General features: G+C 42.1%; 1 protein-coding gene across 1 annotated transcript in view; it reads right to left on the reverse strand.

Annotated features, from left to right (window-relative positions):
* xylt1 (xylosyltransferase I) overlaps window positions 1-13266 on the reverse strand; it is a 228087-nt gene that overhangs the window by 47175 nt on the left and 167646 nt on the right. The window contains exons 5-6 of the mRNA XM_048609661.1: window positions 10282-10362; window positions 7993-8068 (exon numbers count right to left, since the gene is read on the reverse strand). Of these exons, the coding sequence (XP_048465618.1) occupies window positions 7993-8068; window positions 10282-10362 (157 nt within the window). The remainder of the gene's footprint in view (window positions 1-7992; window positions 8069-10281; window positions 10363-13266) is intronic.

Here is a 13266-nt window from a genome sequence, read left to right on the forward strand (position 1 = left end):
ATCTCCCCTCCCCCTACCGCATCCCAAAACCAGTCCAGCTTGTCCCCGCCTCCCTGACCTGTTCTTCTTCCCACCTATCCCCTCCTCCCACCTCAAGCCGCACCTCCATCTCCTACCGACCAACCTCATCCCGCCCCCTTGACCTGTCCGTCCTCCCTGGACTGACCTATCCCCTTCCTAACTCCCTACCTACACTCACCTTTACTGGCTCCATCATCGCCTCTTCGACCTGTTTGTTTCCTCTCCACCTATCCTCTCCTCTATCCCTCTTCTATCCGCCTCCCACTCTCTCCCTATTTATTTCAGAGCCCCCTTCCCCTCCCCCTTTTCTGATGAAGGGTCTCGGCCCAAAACGTCATTCTTTCTGCTCCTATGATGCTGCTTGGCCTGCTGTGTTCATCCAGCCCTGCACCTTGTTGTCTCGGATTCTCCAGCATCTGCAGTTCCTACTATCTAGCTGAAATCTAATCCCATTTGCCAGCATTTGGCCCATATTCCTCTAATCCTTTCCTATTCTTCATGTACCCATCCAAATGTCTTTTAAATGCTGTAATTGTACCAGCCTCCACCACTTCCTCTGGCAGCTCATTCCATACACGCACCACCCTCTGCGTGAAAAAGTTGCCCCTTAGATCCCTTTTATATCTTTCCTCTCTCACCTTAAACCTATGCCCCTCTAGTTTTGGACTTCCCCACCCTGGGGAAAAGACCTTGGCTACTTACCCTATCCATGCCCCTCATGCTTTTATAAACCTCTGTAATATCACCCCTCAGACTGTGACGCTCCAGGGAAAGTAGCCCCAGCCTATTCAGCCCCTTTCCTATTGCTCAAACCCTCCAACCCTGGCAACATTCTTGTAAATCATTTTTGCACTCCTTCAAATTCCACAACATCCTTCCTTTAGCAGGGAGACCAGAACAGCACGCAGTATTCCAAAAGTGGCCGAACCAATGTCCTGTACAGCCACAACATGGTCTCCCAACTCCTATACTCAATGCACTGACCAATAAAGGCAAGTATACCAAAGGCTGTCTTTACTATCCTGTCTCCCTGCGACTCCACTTTCAAAGAACTATGAACCTGCACTCCAAGGTCTCTTTGTTCAGTAACACTCCCCAGGACCTTGCCATTCAGTGTATAAATCCTGTCCTGATTTGCCTTTCCAAAATGCAGCACCTCACATTTATCTAAATTAAACTCCATCTGCCACTCCTCAGCCCATTGGCCTATCTGATTGTCCCATTGTACTCTGAGGTAACCTTCTTTGCTGTTCACGACGCCACCAATTTACTAACCAATTTATTAACCATACCTCCTATATTCACATCCAAATCATCTGTATCCATTAAAACTAGAAACCCGAGTTGGGGTCAGATTTGAGAAATTCACTATCTCCTCATGCATCCCAGGAGTTAAAAGTCCACTCCTCACCTGTCGATATGTTTGCCACCACAGCTAAGCAATCTGAAAACCATCAGCAGAAAATTATAACACAGCTTCAACGTCAAAAAAGTCAGGTTAATATTCAACAGGCACTTCAGCTTTTTAGACTGTTGATTGCTAATGCGAAATTGACTCCATGACGTGTTAAAACAAGAGGTATGTGCATATCTTAAGGCATTATCACAGCAGTGCGACAAATCCTTTTTATGTAGGCAGATTTGTAGAATATTAGAACAGAGAATGCCAGCTTGTAAATTCACAGCAGCTTTGATTTTATTTTTCCCAAATCACCTCGAAATGTTCTCTCTTGGCTGCCATGATATGATGTTCAGTACTTGTACTGCTATATTAATGATCTTGCAATCACATAAAACAAGTAGATAGCACAGCCTAATGGAATGAACAGGAAATTAAAACAAGATGGACAGAATCTTTTAGACCTTGTTAATGCATGCATTTTCATTGTGTACACTGGATGAGCAAGTCTGCATATTCGTGCTGCTGTGTTAATGTAACCATTTTAAATCCCAACCTGGACTCTCTCCTGGATCAGTTCAAGGCACCGCACAGCATAACCAATGTGACATAACGGGAAACAGACTGTGGGAAATTTATCAACTGTGCTGGACTGCAGCATATCAAAGTCTCATCTTTCAGCGAAACCTGCCAATTGGACACATCTAAGGGACTTGCATCAGGTGTCCTTGATACTTTCAAGATGGCCATTGCAGGCAAAGAAAACCAGATGGACCAAATATGCCAGAGTTGGCTATATCTCCTCCAGTGTCCTCTTTTATTCACACAGCAGAGATTGTGTTCACAGAGTCAACCCTATTTTCAGTTTTGTGGAGCTGGAAAAGCACAGCTGGTCAGAGAGCATCTGAAGAGCAGGAAAGTCAACGTTTCAGGTCAAAACCCTTCATTGGATTTTGGCCTGAAAAGTTGACTTTCCTGCTCCTCGGATGCTGTCTGACTTGCTGTGCTTTTGCAGCTCCACATTTATTGACTGTAGCTTCCATCATCTGCAGTTCTTACTGTCTCCAAGTCTATTTTCAGTTTTGTCAGGTTTCCCCAATTTGTTTTTTTGCCATCCTGGGATTGTTTTCCATAGAGGGGACACGCAGCACCTGCTTTGTTGGCAAAATAAACAGGGTTCAAAGGCTGCTGTAGAGTCACGGCTTTAGGAGTTTCTGTCAAATTGGAGGTTGAGGGTAATTGATGCCTGATAGGCTTCTGTTACACCTACCCCTACTCCAAATGCTGCAGCCACAGATATTGGCAGAGCTGTGGTGTGACTAGATGGCTGTGACCATCACCTGACATGCTGGAGAGGATGTAATCTCTTAGCTTTAGCTTCTCCCACTTTCTCCAGCTACTTGCACAGTTTGGGCTGGATTTGGAGAGCTCAACTCACACATTGCACTTGGGGTTTGAAGTCCAGGTAAACTGGTTTACTTGCATGATTGCTTCTACAATTTTCATCTTTCTGCACTTAACAGTGCTTTAAATCAGAATTATGTGGCGAGCGAAGGGTCAGCCTAATGGCTCTCAGATTAACAATCTCCCTCTTCATTTGTACTGGCTGGCCACCTTTCAATGGCCCTCTTTCTCGATGATGCTGCTTCAATGCTGCACATCTCTCACTTCACTTGAGTTCCAATCACTGGACTCTTAATCCCTTTCCCTCACCTTTTGCCTTTGCTGCTCAATCCCCACTCTGGATATCGTCTCTGCTCCCAGTGCTGAGAACACAAGCACCATGATTTCTCACTGTCGAGCCTCCTCACAAATGCTCACCATGACACAGGGTCCAGAGATGGAGTGGGATGTTTAACCTAATAATCTAGAGGCAGACCCCAGAGCCCCATAGTTCCCCTTTCTGTTGGAATACTGCCCATTTTGGAGTACATCTGTCTTTGGTGGAATTGGAACATCTTTACTCAGTGTCCACAGAAATCAAGAAATCTTCTACCCATGAACTGGAACCGATTCAATTCGATCAATCATGGGTTTTTTTCTCTCTTCCTGCAGGTGCTGGGTAAAGAAACTGTCTCTTTTTAATCTTGTGCTTCCTTGCACTAGCATGCATGTCTGGTAGTTCTATTTACAAACAGACTTGGCACTTTGAAGGTTGTTCCTACTTGTAATTTCTAAGTAGCTGTGATTTCAAGGGGCATTTCGCTCATTAAAACCAAGTTAATGGGGCTGACAGTAACTCCCCATGTCTGCATGTGTTACTGTATTACAAAAAATAAGCAATGAGGACATGGCACGTGACTTTGTTAAATTGTCTTGCAATAAATTTCATCAAACAACCATGGTTCAGTCGCGGTGCTCTCAGCTCCAAGTTGGAGGATTGTCAGTTCAATTTCTACTGCAGAGACTTGAACATGTAATTACAGTTGATACCTTAGTGAATTGGTGAGAGAGTGCCATCTTTAAGATGAAATGTTAAACAGGGTCTCCATTTGCTCCCTTGGGTGCACATAAAAGGTTCCATGGTGTATATTTAAGAACAGCAAGGCATTCCCCTAGTGCTCTGGCCTACAGTTATCACTAAATTAATATCTAAACAGATGGTAGCTTCATCTTTCTTGCTATTTATGGGAGTTTGCTGTGTGCAAATTGACTTTGTTTTTCTTACATACAGCATTGACTACATTTTAAAAAGACTTCAATGACGGTGAAGCACTATGAATGGTGAAGTGTAAGAGAAAGGAATGTCACTAAGCAGTGACCCCCACGTATGCAAAAAATAAACCACATAAGCTGATGGCAGAACATCTACATGTCATTGTGTTCAAAGTGATATGAGAGAAAAGAAATCCATTTTGAAACGGCTATTGTCGTAGCCATGTCAATGGGTGTTAAAATACAGAAGCCCAGGTTAACTCTCTGGCGATACAGGTTCAAATCCCACCATGGTAGCTGGTGGAACTTAACCTCAATTAATAAAACGTGGAATTGGGAGCTGGTCTCAAGTGCCACAAAATGTTTATCAAAAAATAAAGGTAACAAGGTGTAGAGCTGGATGAACACAGCAGGCCAAGCAGCATCAGAGGAGCAGGAAAGCTGACGTTTCAGGTCTGGACCCTTCTTCAGAAAAAATTAAAACCTGGTTCACCATGTCCTTTTCTGCAAAGAAGGAAATCTGCTGCCCTTGTGTGATCTAGCCTACATGTGACTCCAGAATAAGAGGGTGGTTTCTGAAATGGCCTAACAACCTACTCAGTCCAAGGGCAATTAGAGATAGGCAACAAATGCAGGCATTGCCACTGTCTATTATTTCATAAAGGTGACACAATGTGTCCATAAAATAGGTAGAATGTCTGATTGTGTGGGAATTACACTTGCCAAAATAACTGCTCACAAGTGTATTGTTAGCTTCAGTTCAGTTAGTGTCTTGCCCTGAGTCCAGCCATAAGGTTACATGAGGAGAATACACACCAGCAAAGATTGTGAAAGATTGTGCATCAATTGATCTTTCAGATGTAGAGAGCAGACTACACACATCCCAATTCTAGCTTGTTATCAGCACTTAGCGAGCTGTTGGCATTTCATCTGCAGGTTGTGAAAGGAGTTATCCCATCTGTAGATTGACAGAAAATTTATGCCTCAACATCAAAATAAGTGGAGGAAATGGTATCTGGCACTCAAAATGCCACGTTACTGGCAAAGTGGGATCTACTTATTACTGATTCTGTATGCCAGAGCTAGATTTGATGTAATAGACGGCAGTAATGACCCACGTACTGGGCAATAATGTATCTCTGAAGCATTTATCTGGATTGGGCCTGGAAGATCCAATGGGTACAGATGTGGTGGTACTCCCAACCATGGAGTCTGCGATGTTGTTCCCTTTCTTCTAGCCCTGGTTCCTGAAGCTGACAAAGAGTTTAAATTGCATTTCTGTCAAATTTCAAATTACTTACAAGATGCTTCTAGCCTAGGGCTCCTGCTCCTCATTCTAAAGCACTGTCAGATTTTAAGCAATACCATTTTACAGAACACATCGAAACAATCATAGAACCTTAGAACATTGCAGGAGCCATTTAACCTGTTGTACCTGTGCCAGACTGTTTCCCCATAACTTAGTAAATTAGTCTCTCAAAAGTACATGCCTAATTGGCTTTTCAAAGTTTTGATGAAATCTGTTTCCATCACATGGGCATACTGGGCATTCTTGACTCTAACTATCAGACACAAAAATATATCTCATTTCCTTTCTTTCATCAATTATTTTCAGTCCATGGCCTCTGGTTATATACTACTCCTTTAGGCAGTAGCATCATCACATTGGGATCTCTTTATACTTTCCTTCAGTGCACTGAAATTAACCTTAAATTTATTTCTTCAATGTTATATTGAATTTTTGTTTTATTCACTCATGAGACGTAGGCGTCACTGACTGGGCCAGCATGTATTGCTCATCCCTAATTGCCCCTTGAGAAGGTGGTGGTGAGCTGCCTTCTTGAACCACTGCAGTCCATGTGCTATAGGTAGGCCCACAATGCCCTTAGGGAGGGAATTCCAGGATTCTGACCAGCCACAGTGAAGGAACAGTGATATATTTCCAAGTCAGGATGGTGAGTGACTTGGAGGGGAACTTGCAGTGAGTGGAGTTCCCATGTATCTGCTGCCCTTGTCCTTATATGGAAGTGGTTGTTAGTTAGGAAGGTGCTGTTTAGAGATCTTTGGTGAATTTCTGCAGTACATCTTGTAGATAGGACACACTGCTGAGCGTCGGTGGTGGAGGGAGTGGATGCTTGTGGATGTGGTGCCAATCAAACGGCTGCTCTGTCCTGGATGGTGTCAAGCTTCTTGAGTGTTGTTGGAGCTTCCCCCATCCAGGCAAGTGGGGAATATTCCATCACACTCCTGACTTGTGCCTTGTAGATGGTGGACAGGCTTTGAGGAGTCAGGAGGTGAGTTACTTGCCGCAGTATTCCCAGCTTCTGGCCTGTTCTTGTAGCCACTGTGTTTATGTGGTGAGTCCAGTTGAGTTTCTGGTCAGGATTGTGACAGTGGAGGATTCAGCAATAGTAGTGCCATTGAATGTCAAGTGCTGACGGTTAGATTCTCTCTTATTGGAGACAGTATAGCCTGGCACTTGGGAGGCACAAATGTTACTTGGCACTTTTCAGCCCAAGCCTGGGCATTGTCTTTGTCTTGAAGCATTTGGAAATGAAGTAATTCCTGAGGGATCTGACACAATCCAGGTGCATGGTAACTTAAAAAGCAGAAAAAGGTTCACCTTGGATCTCTCAACTCATAAAAAATAAATTTAGGAGTATAGGCAAATGTTAATAACCCTGTCAAATAGCACTGCCTGAATATTATATAGCTCACTTTACCAGAAACCCTCTCATAGCGTATTTTCTAAAATGTCTTGCTGCAGTTATACAGGGCCTTGGTGAGGCCACACCTTGAGTATTGTGTGCAGTTTCGGTCTCCTGGACTGAGGAAGGACATTCTTGTTATTGGCGGAGTCCAGTGAGGGTTCACCAGACTGATTCCCGGGATGGCAGGACTGACATGAAAAAAGACTGGATCGACCGCACTTGTACTCACTGGAATTTACAGGAATGAAGGGGGAATATCATAGAAATATATAAAGTCCTGATGGAACCAGACAGACTAGATGCAGGAAGAATGTTCCTGATATCCGGGAAGTCCAGAACTAGGGGTCACAGCCTAAGAATAAGGGGTAAGCCATTCAGGACCGATATGAGGAAGAATTTCTTCACTCAAAAAGTTGTGAACCTGTGAAATTCTCTCCCACAGGAAGCTGTTGGGCTAATACATTAGATATATTCAAGAGGGAGCTGGATATGGCCCTTGCAGCTAAAGGGATGAAGGGGTATGGAGAGAAAGCGGGAATGGAATATTGAGATTGCATGATCAGCCATGATCGTATTGAATGGTGGGGCAGGCTAAAAGGGCAGAATGACCTAATCCTAATTTCTATGTTTCTAAACAAAGATAGCAAAGTATTGATAGAATGATGTCTTGTTAACTTTGTTTGCTAATATAAAATGTAAACCTGCTTCTTCATTTGAAATTAATACTGCAGGCATGCTTCTTCACCTCTAAGCTACTATGACCATACCCCCCACCCTCAACCCATTTCTGTTGATCAAGTGTTATTTGATTCACTTCTGAGTAAAGGAAATCTCTAACAGTGCTGCAGAAATTGGGAACATAGTAGACAGAGACAGGAGCAGCAATAAAAGAGACTGAAGGTTTTGGGAAGAATGTTGCATTCATGTGCTTCAGCTGAAGCCAGGCCTCCAGAAAGCAAACTATTGGAAACAAGATGGAGGGAGATGAGGTGCTAAAACATCCTGGGCAAAATTCCGGACCTTGCTCCCTATCAGCACTGAAGGTCTGTCTTTACCAAACGCTCTGCAGAGGATGGCTGACAACTACCTTCTCAAAGGGCAATTATAGATGAGCCTCAAACACTGGTCAAGTCAGCAACTCCCACATTCCATGAAAGAATGAAGAAAATAATCTTCTCCCACATTCTGAGCCCCAGTGGCACTTACTGTCTGATAACTAGCTGTAGGTGGAGTTGACAGCAGGAAACCTGTCCGGTCCACATCAGAATTTGCAGACAGCAGGCTGGGAAGAAATGGAACAGAAAGGGTCCCAGCATGGAAAAGTGGAGCTGCACAACAGGCAACGTGCAATGATAGGTTCCACAACCTTAAATTTTTAACATTCTATGATTTTGAGTGCAATTACACAGAACAATCCAGTAGGTAGATAGTGATTTATTCTGAATTATCAGGCTGGCTACTGGTAACATATACTGGAAAGCCGATGGTAGGCTGTGGGTCTGGAGTCATATGTAGGCCAGACCAGGAATGTAAGAAATAGGAGAATTGGACCATTCACAAGATCATAGCAGATCTGCCCCAGGCAAAAAAGTGCAATAACAACAATCAATATAGTTTCATGGTCACCATCACTGGGACTAACTTCCAACCCCATGGATTTATTGATTGAATTTTAAACTCCAATGGGTGCTGTTGTGGAATACTTTCCCGTATTCCCAGCTGGGGCGTCTGGAATATTAGGCCAGTGACATTACCACCATCTCTATTAAATCAAAGGCGTTTCAGGGAATCTCATAAAAAGGTTTGCTGCAGAATTCACTGAAAGTCAGGTCCATTTAAAGTGAAAGTGAAGTGAAAGTCAGTACAGTCCCAGAGGTCCACAGGCTGTTCTCTCATTAGAGACACACACAACAGGTGGTGCGGTCAACCAGAGGGTCAGTACATCACGGGTAAGGGGCAAGGTACAGAAGGAGGGATCTTCAAGGTGATCCTGCTGTAAGACATTCGATGATTTAGGTGGAATAACGGTGCATACTTTTGTTGGGCTACATTGCTATGTTCAGCTTCTTTTAGCAACAGTGCCATCCTTCGTTCATGCATCAAAGTAAAATCATCGCACAGGTCACCACGCATCTAATTTATCTTTTACTGAGTGAGCTGAATACTATACCCATATATGTATAGAAATGCTGGCATTTCATGCAGTAATTTGTGTAGGATTCTAGAAAGTGATCTAAGTCAGATAGTCGCAAACAACAATGCGGGAGACAGGCAAGAGCAGGAATTTGTGCACTGAGTAAAATCAAAGAGATAGAAGCCTTCACTTGCCAGAGATGCAAAGAGAAAACTTACAAATGTCTTTGTATTTACCCAAGGATAGATAAATATAGATTTACCTCCCTTTAAAATTGACCCCTATTTATGTGCAGACCATGTCCTCTGGTTCAAATATTCTGGGCGAGGCAAGTTGCAAGTTGAGTTCCATTCAAATCCTCAAGGATACAATCCTTTCAACTCTCTCAACCTTCTTTCTTCCAGCAAGAACATGCCCAATTTACATAATAAAATGACTAGTAAAAAAAACAAGCCAAAAAGTACAGATCCAATAATGAGATACCCATAGTATCTCCGAGGACTACTAACACTGACGCTAATGCAGAGATTTTGCACAAGAAACATTGCCAAAAGATCATTATCATCTCATAACGAGCAGACAGCCAATAGCACAGCAGCAATGAAAACAGATATCAAGACTTTCAATCAAAAATGAACCATTTTGGTCATGTAGATCACCTTCTATTTGCTTTGTTGATTGGTACTCTGTAGTAATTAGATATAATGTGATAAGAGTTTTGAATTTAGTACCGGGGTGCTAGGCATTGACTGAGGACAGCATAAAGAGACAAGTCTGAGGGTGCTTAACACAGCCATTTTTTACACGCGAGCTTCAAATGTTTTCCTGATAATACACCAACACTCAATCATACCCAATGAGTCAAAAATGCATTTCTGCGTCTATATTTAATTTTTGATTTGGAATCCTTTTGCTGGAATCAGCATGAGCAGTTTAAAACCCAAGGTCACAATGGGTCGAGTACAAAGCAAATGTTATCATGCATTCTTCTTTTATTAGCAGGGTGGTTGAGCTGGACTTCATAAGCTAAACAAAAACAGGCACTGAAAACATCACCTTCAAACTGTAACATGAATTTTCTTTCAATTTTTTTTCTAGTTTAAAATTACTGAGCACTGCTACCCAAGGTTTATGGAATTTAGCAGGAATTGCTGACATGTGGGGATGATCTCAGCGTTCAACTCACATCATTTTGTGCTGTGAGAAATATATCAGCTTGTATTTGTTGTAATAGCAACTCATTAGTGATTGCTGCTGACTCGAATTTGATTAAGTCACTGCTACAGTTATGTAAAATCAATTCTAGGTCAAATGCATTCGAATCTACATCAATAAATGCTAACAGATGAACAGCACAGTACCTTGCATTATCTCTGCCATGAGACTTCAGAAAATTCATATCTTTGTATCTTGACAAGAAAGACACCAGTTGATCATTAGTCCTATGGAGCAAGTACAAACAAACATTTTAATTAATAATGCATCTTGATTTAAAGTTAAATTTTTTAAAAAAAATTGTTCTCTGCCCTCGCATAACAATTTTTAAGCATCCTTGATCATCAGTGCCACTGCATTGAATGAACAGGTACAGGCAACGTAAGCTGTACAGGTGCACAGCCTAGCAGCAGTCAGGAAAACAAACAGGCAACAATCTTTTTAAGATGCAGGCATATACAGCTGGGAGGCATTTGTAAATGAACATAAACCATGCCTGCATTTGATATCACCCTACAAGACCAGCAATAACGTCTGGCCCCCACACTCGCAGTTAAATGGGAAAATACAGAAGCTGTAATTGATGATCCCTGGTTCATCCACGTGACGTGAATTTCCTACAAATGGCAATCACTGAACTGATCACTATTTCCTCTATTATATAGTATCGCGGTTATAACCCTAAAAAAAATTACATGTTGAAATGCAGCCAGGCTTTCAGTCATGGACAAAGAAATAACTATGATTAGACAACCTGCATAGCCCTGGGAAAGTAATTTATATTTGCGTGACATAAAACATTTCTCTTATAATAAAAATTCCAGACTACTCTTTAATATATGATATTCTAAAATTTATTTGATACTGCAGCTTCTGTATGTTGAAATCTTTTGATCAATTTTATGAGGAGTAAAATAAAATGCAGCTTACTTTCTGTTTTACTGTCTGTGAGAATACTTCAGGTGACTGCTTACTTGGTTTGATAACAGCACAGTTGCAGGATGTTTAGAGAGTCCCCTGATGTAAAACTAGATTAAAGTGAATAATGAAAACATGAAAACCACCTATCATGGGACGGCACGGTGGTTCAGTGGTTAGCACTGCAGCCTCACAGTGCCAGGGACCCAGGTTTGATTCCAGCCTCAGGCAACTGTCTGTGCAGAGTTTGCACATTGTCCCCATGTCTGTGTGGGTTTCCTTTGGGTGCTCTGGTTTCCTCCCACAGTCCAAAGATGTGCAGGCTAGGTGGATTGGCCATACTAAATTACCCATAGTGTTCAGGGGTGTGTGGCTTATAGGGGGATGGGTTGGTGTGGACTTGTTTGGCCGAGAGGCCTGTTTCCACACTGTAGGGATTCTATGAATAAAGAAAAAACTTTTATTTAATTGTTTGAGATGGCTTTTAGTTTTATGTATTGCTGGGATTGCAGAGACAAGCATTACTTACACTCACACACAAACACACACAGACACAATAGTATCTCAAGGGACGAAAAAAAAATTTTATCACAAGAAAAGCTACACTGGGGAAAGTCAAGTACCTTGCACAAAATAAACATAATATTAATTAACAGTTTGTTATTTTATCTTTTTTATGTATATCTATGAGATAATTATGTTCCGATCATTTCAGGAGCAGGTTGTTCCTTCATTAATGGTTCATGCTACTAAAATGTGAAGAGTAATTATATTTCTTTCAAAAAGATACAAAAATACCATTAAAACCAAATTAAGCCTGTAAAAATTACTGATGGCATACATGGTGCTGAAAGATTAGAAAATACAGATTAGTTCAGATCAGCGGGGAGCATATCAAACATACAGGATGTTAATTAAGAACAGAAATTCAGAGGTGAGGAAACTAGAAATCATAACCTTTTTCCAGTGACATCTGGTTCATTATCGAAACAACATATGATCTTAAAATAATATCCTTATATCAATATGTCTTTCCATATCAGAGTAAAATACTGAATGGTTTAGGAGCTTTCGAAGGGGATAGAACCCAACCACAACTTAAATTCCACTTATATTAACAATGCCATTATAGGCAACTCTAAAACCTCCAAGCCTGTTCGCAATACACTTCCTGTGTTGTACAAATCCTCTGACAAGTGCCAGCTCCTGAACGCAAGAACGCAAGTTGGATCTTCGGTTCTCTGTGCTTGTTTTGCCAATCAAAAGGATTACTAATCTATAATTTAAAACCTTTGCCTGGCGAAAGCCAATTCACAAAATTACAAAAATGGCATTTATGCCATGAATGGCACTTCTAAGTGAGGAAATGCAACAAACTGAAAAGCTGTAGAAATCATAAAGTCGAGATTTCAGAGGCTCTCTCATGCAACTGGTAACAGAAGAAAAGTATATTTGCAATTTTCCAAAGAACTGCTGCACTGTGTGAATCACTAGCAGTGATCCAGGTCTTTGGAATGTTTCACCCACAGAATGGGTGCAATTTAATGACTTTCTGTTTATGGAGGGGGATTTGGGGATGGGGCATCTTTGGGTAGGCCCAATTGAGAGAGAGCAGGCATTGGGAAGGGGCGCTGGGGCACTGAATGCTAAACATGCCCTTGCTTCTGACATTCTCCACTGCTTTTTCAGTGACCCTTCCCTCAAACCCACATCCTGCTTACATTTATCTCTGTCTGGTGATCCTCAAGATAGTTCCCAGTCTAAGCTGGCAGTAATCTGGTATAATCATGCCAGGTGGAGCTGCCAGTGCCAGAGCGCTATCGGTCTGACTGGTTTGTACTCTCAGGGCTAACTTTTGCCCCTTCTGGAGGGGTTTTATTACATTGGAGGCACATAGCATATGAGCACCTGAATGTCTGATAATTGCACCCCTGTCCTCTGAGAAGAATGAAGCAGGCTTTCTGCCAGTTCCCCAATCAGTCACTGGGACCATCGCACATTAAATCCCATCCATTACTAACCCAGAAACAGGCCATCCACTTCATCAAGTCTGCACCATTTTCTCTCTCGAGCCATTTCTCCTAATCACTCCTCTTTTCCTCATTGTTTGCACCCTTTAACAGTCTGTCATTGAGTCTTGTCCACTGCACGATCCCTAGGTTGTCATGTGAACTGGTCCTGCCCTGGCCTTTCGAAAATGAGCTATTTCACGA

The sequence above is a fragment of the Rhincodon typus genome, chromosome 21, assembly GCF_021869965.1.
Source record: "Rhincodon typus isolate 14 chromosome 21, sRhiTyp1.1, whole genome shotgun sequence".
Taxonomy (NCBI): domain Eukaryota; kingdom Metazoa; phylum Chordata; class Chondrichthyes; order Orectolobiformes; family Rhincodontidae; genus Rhincodon; species Rhincodon typus.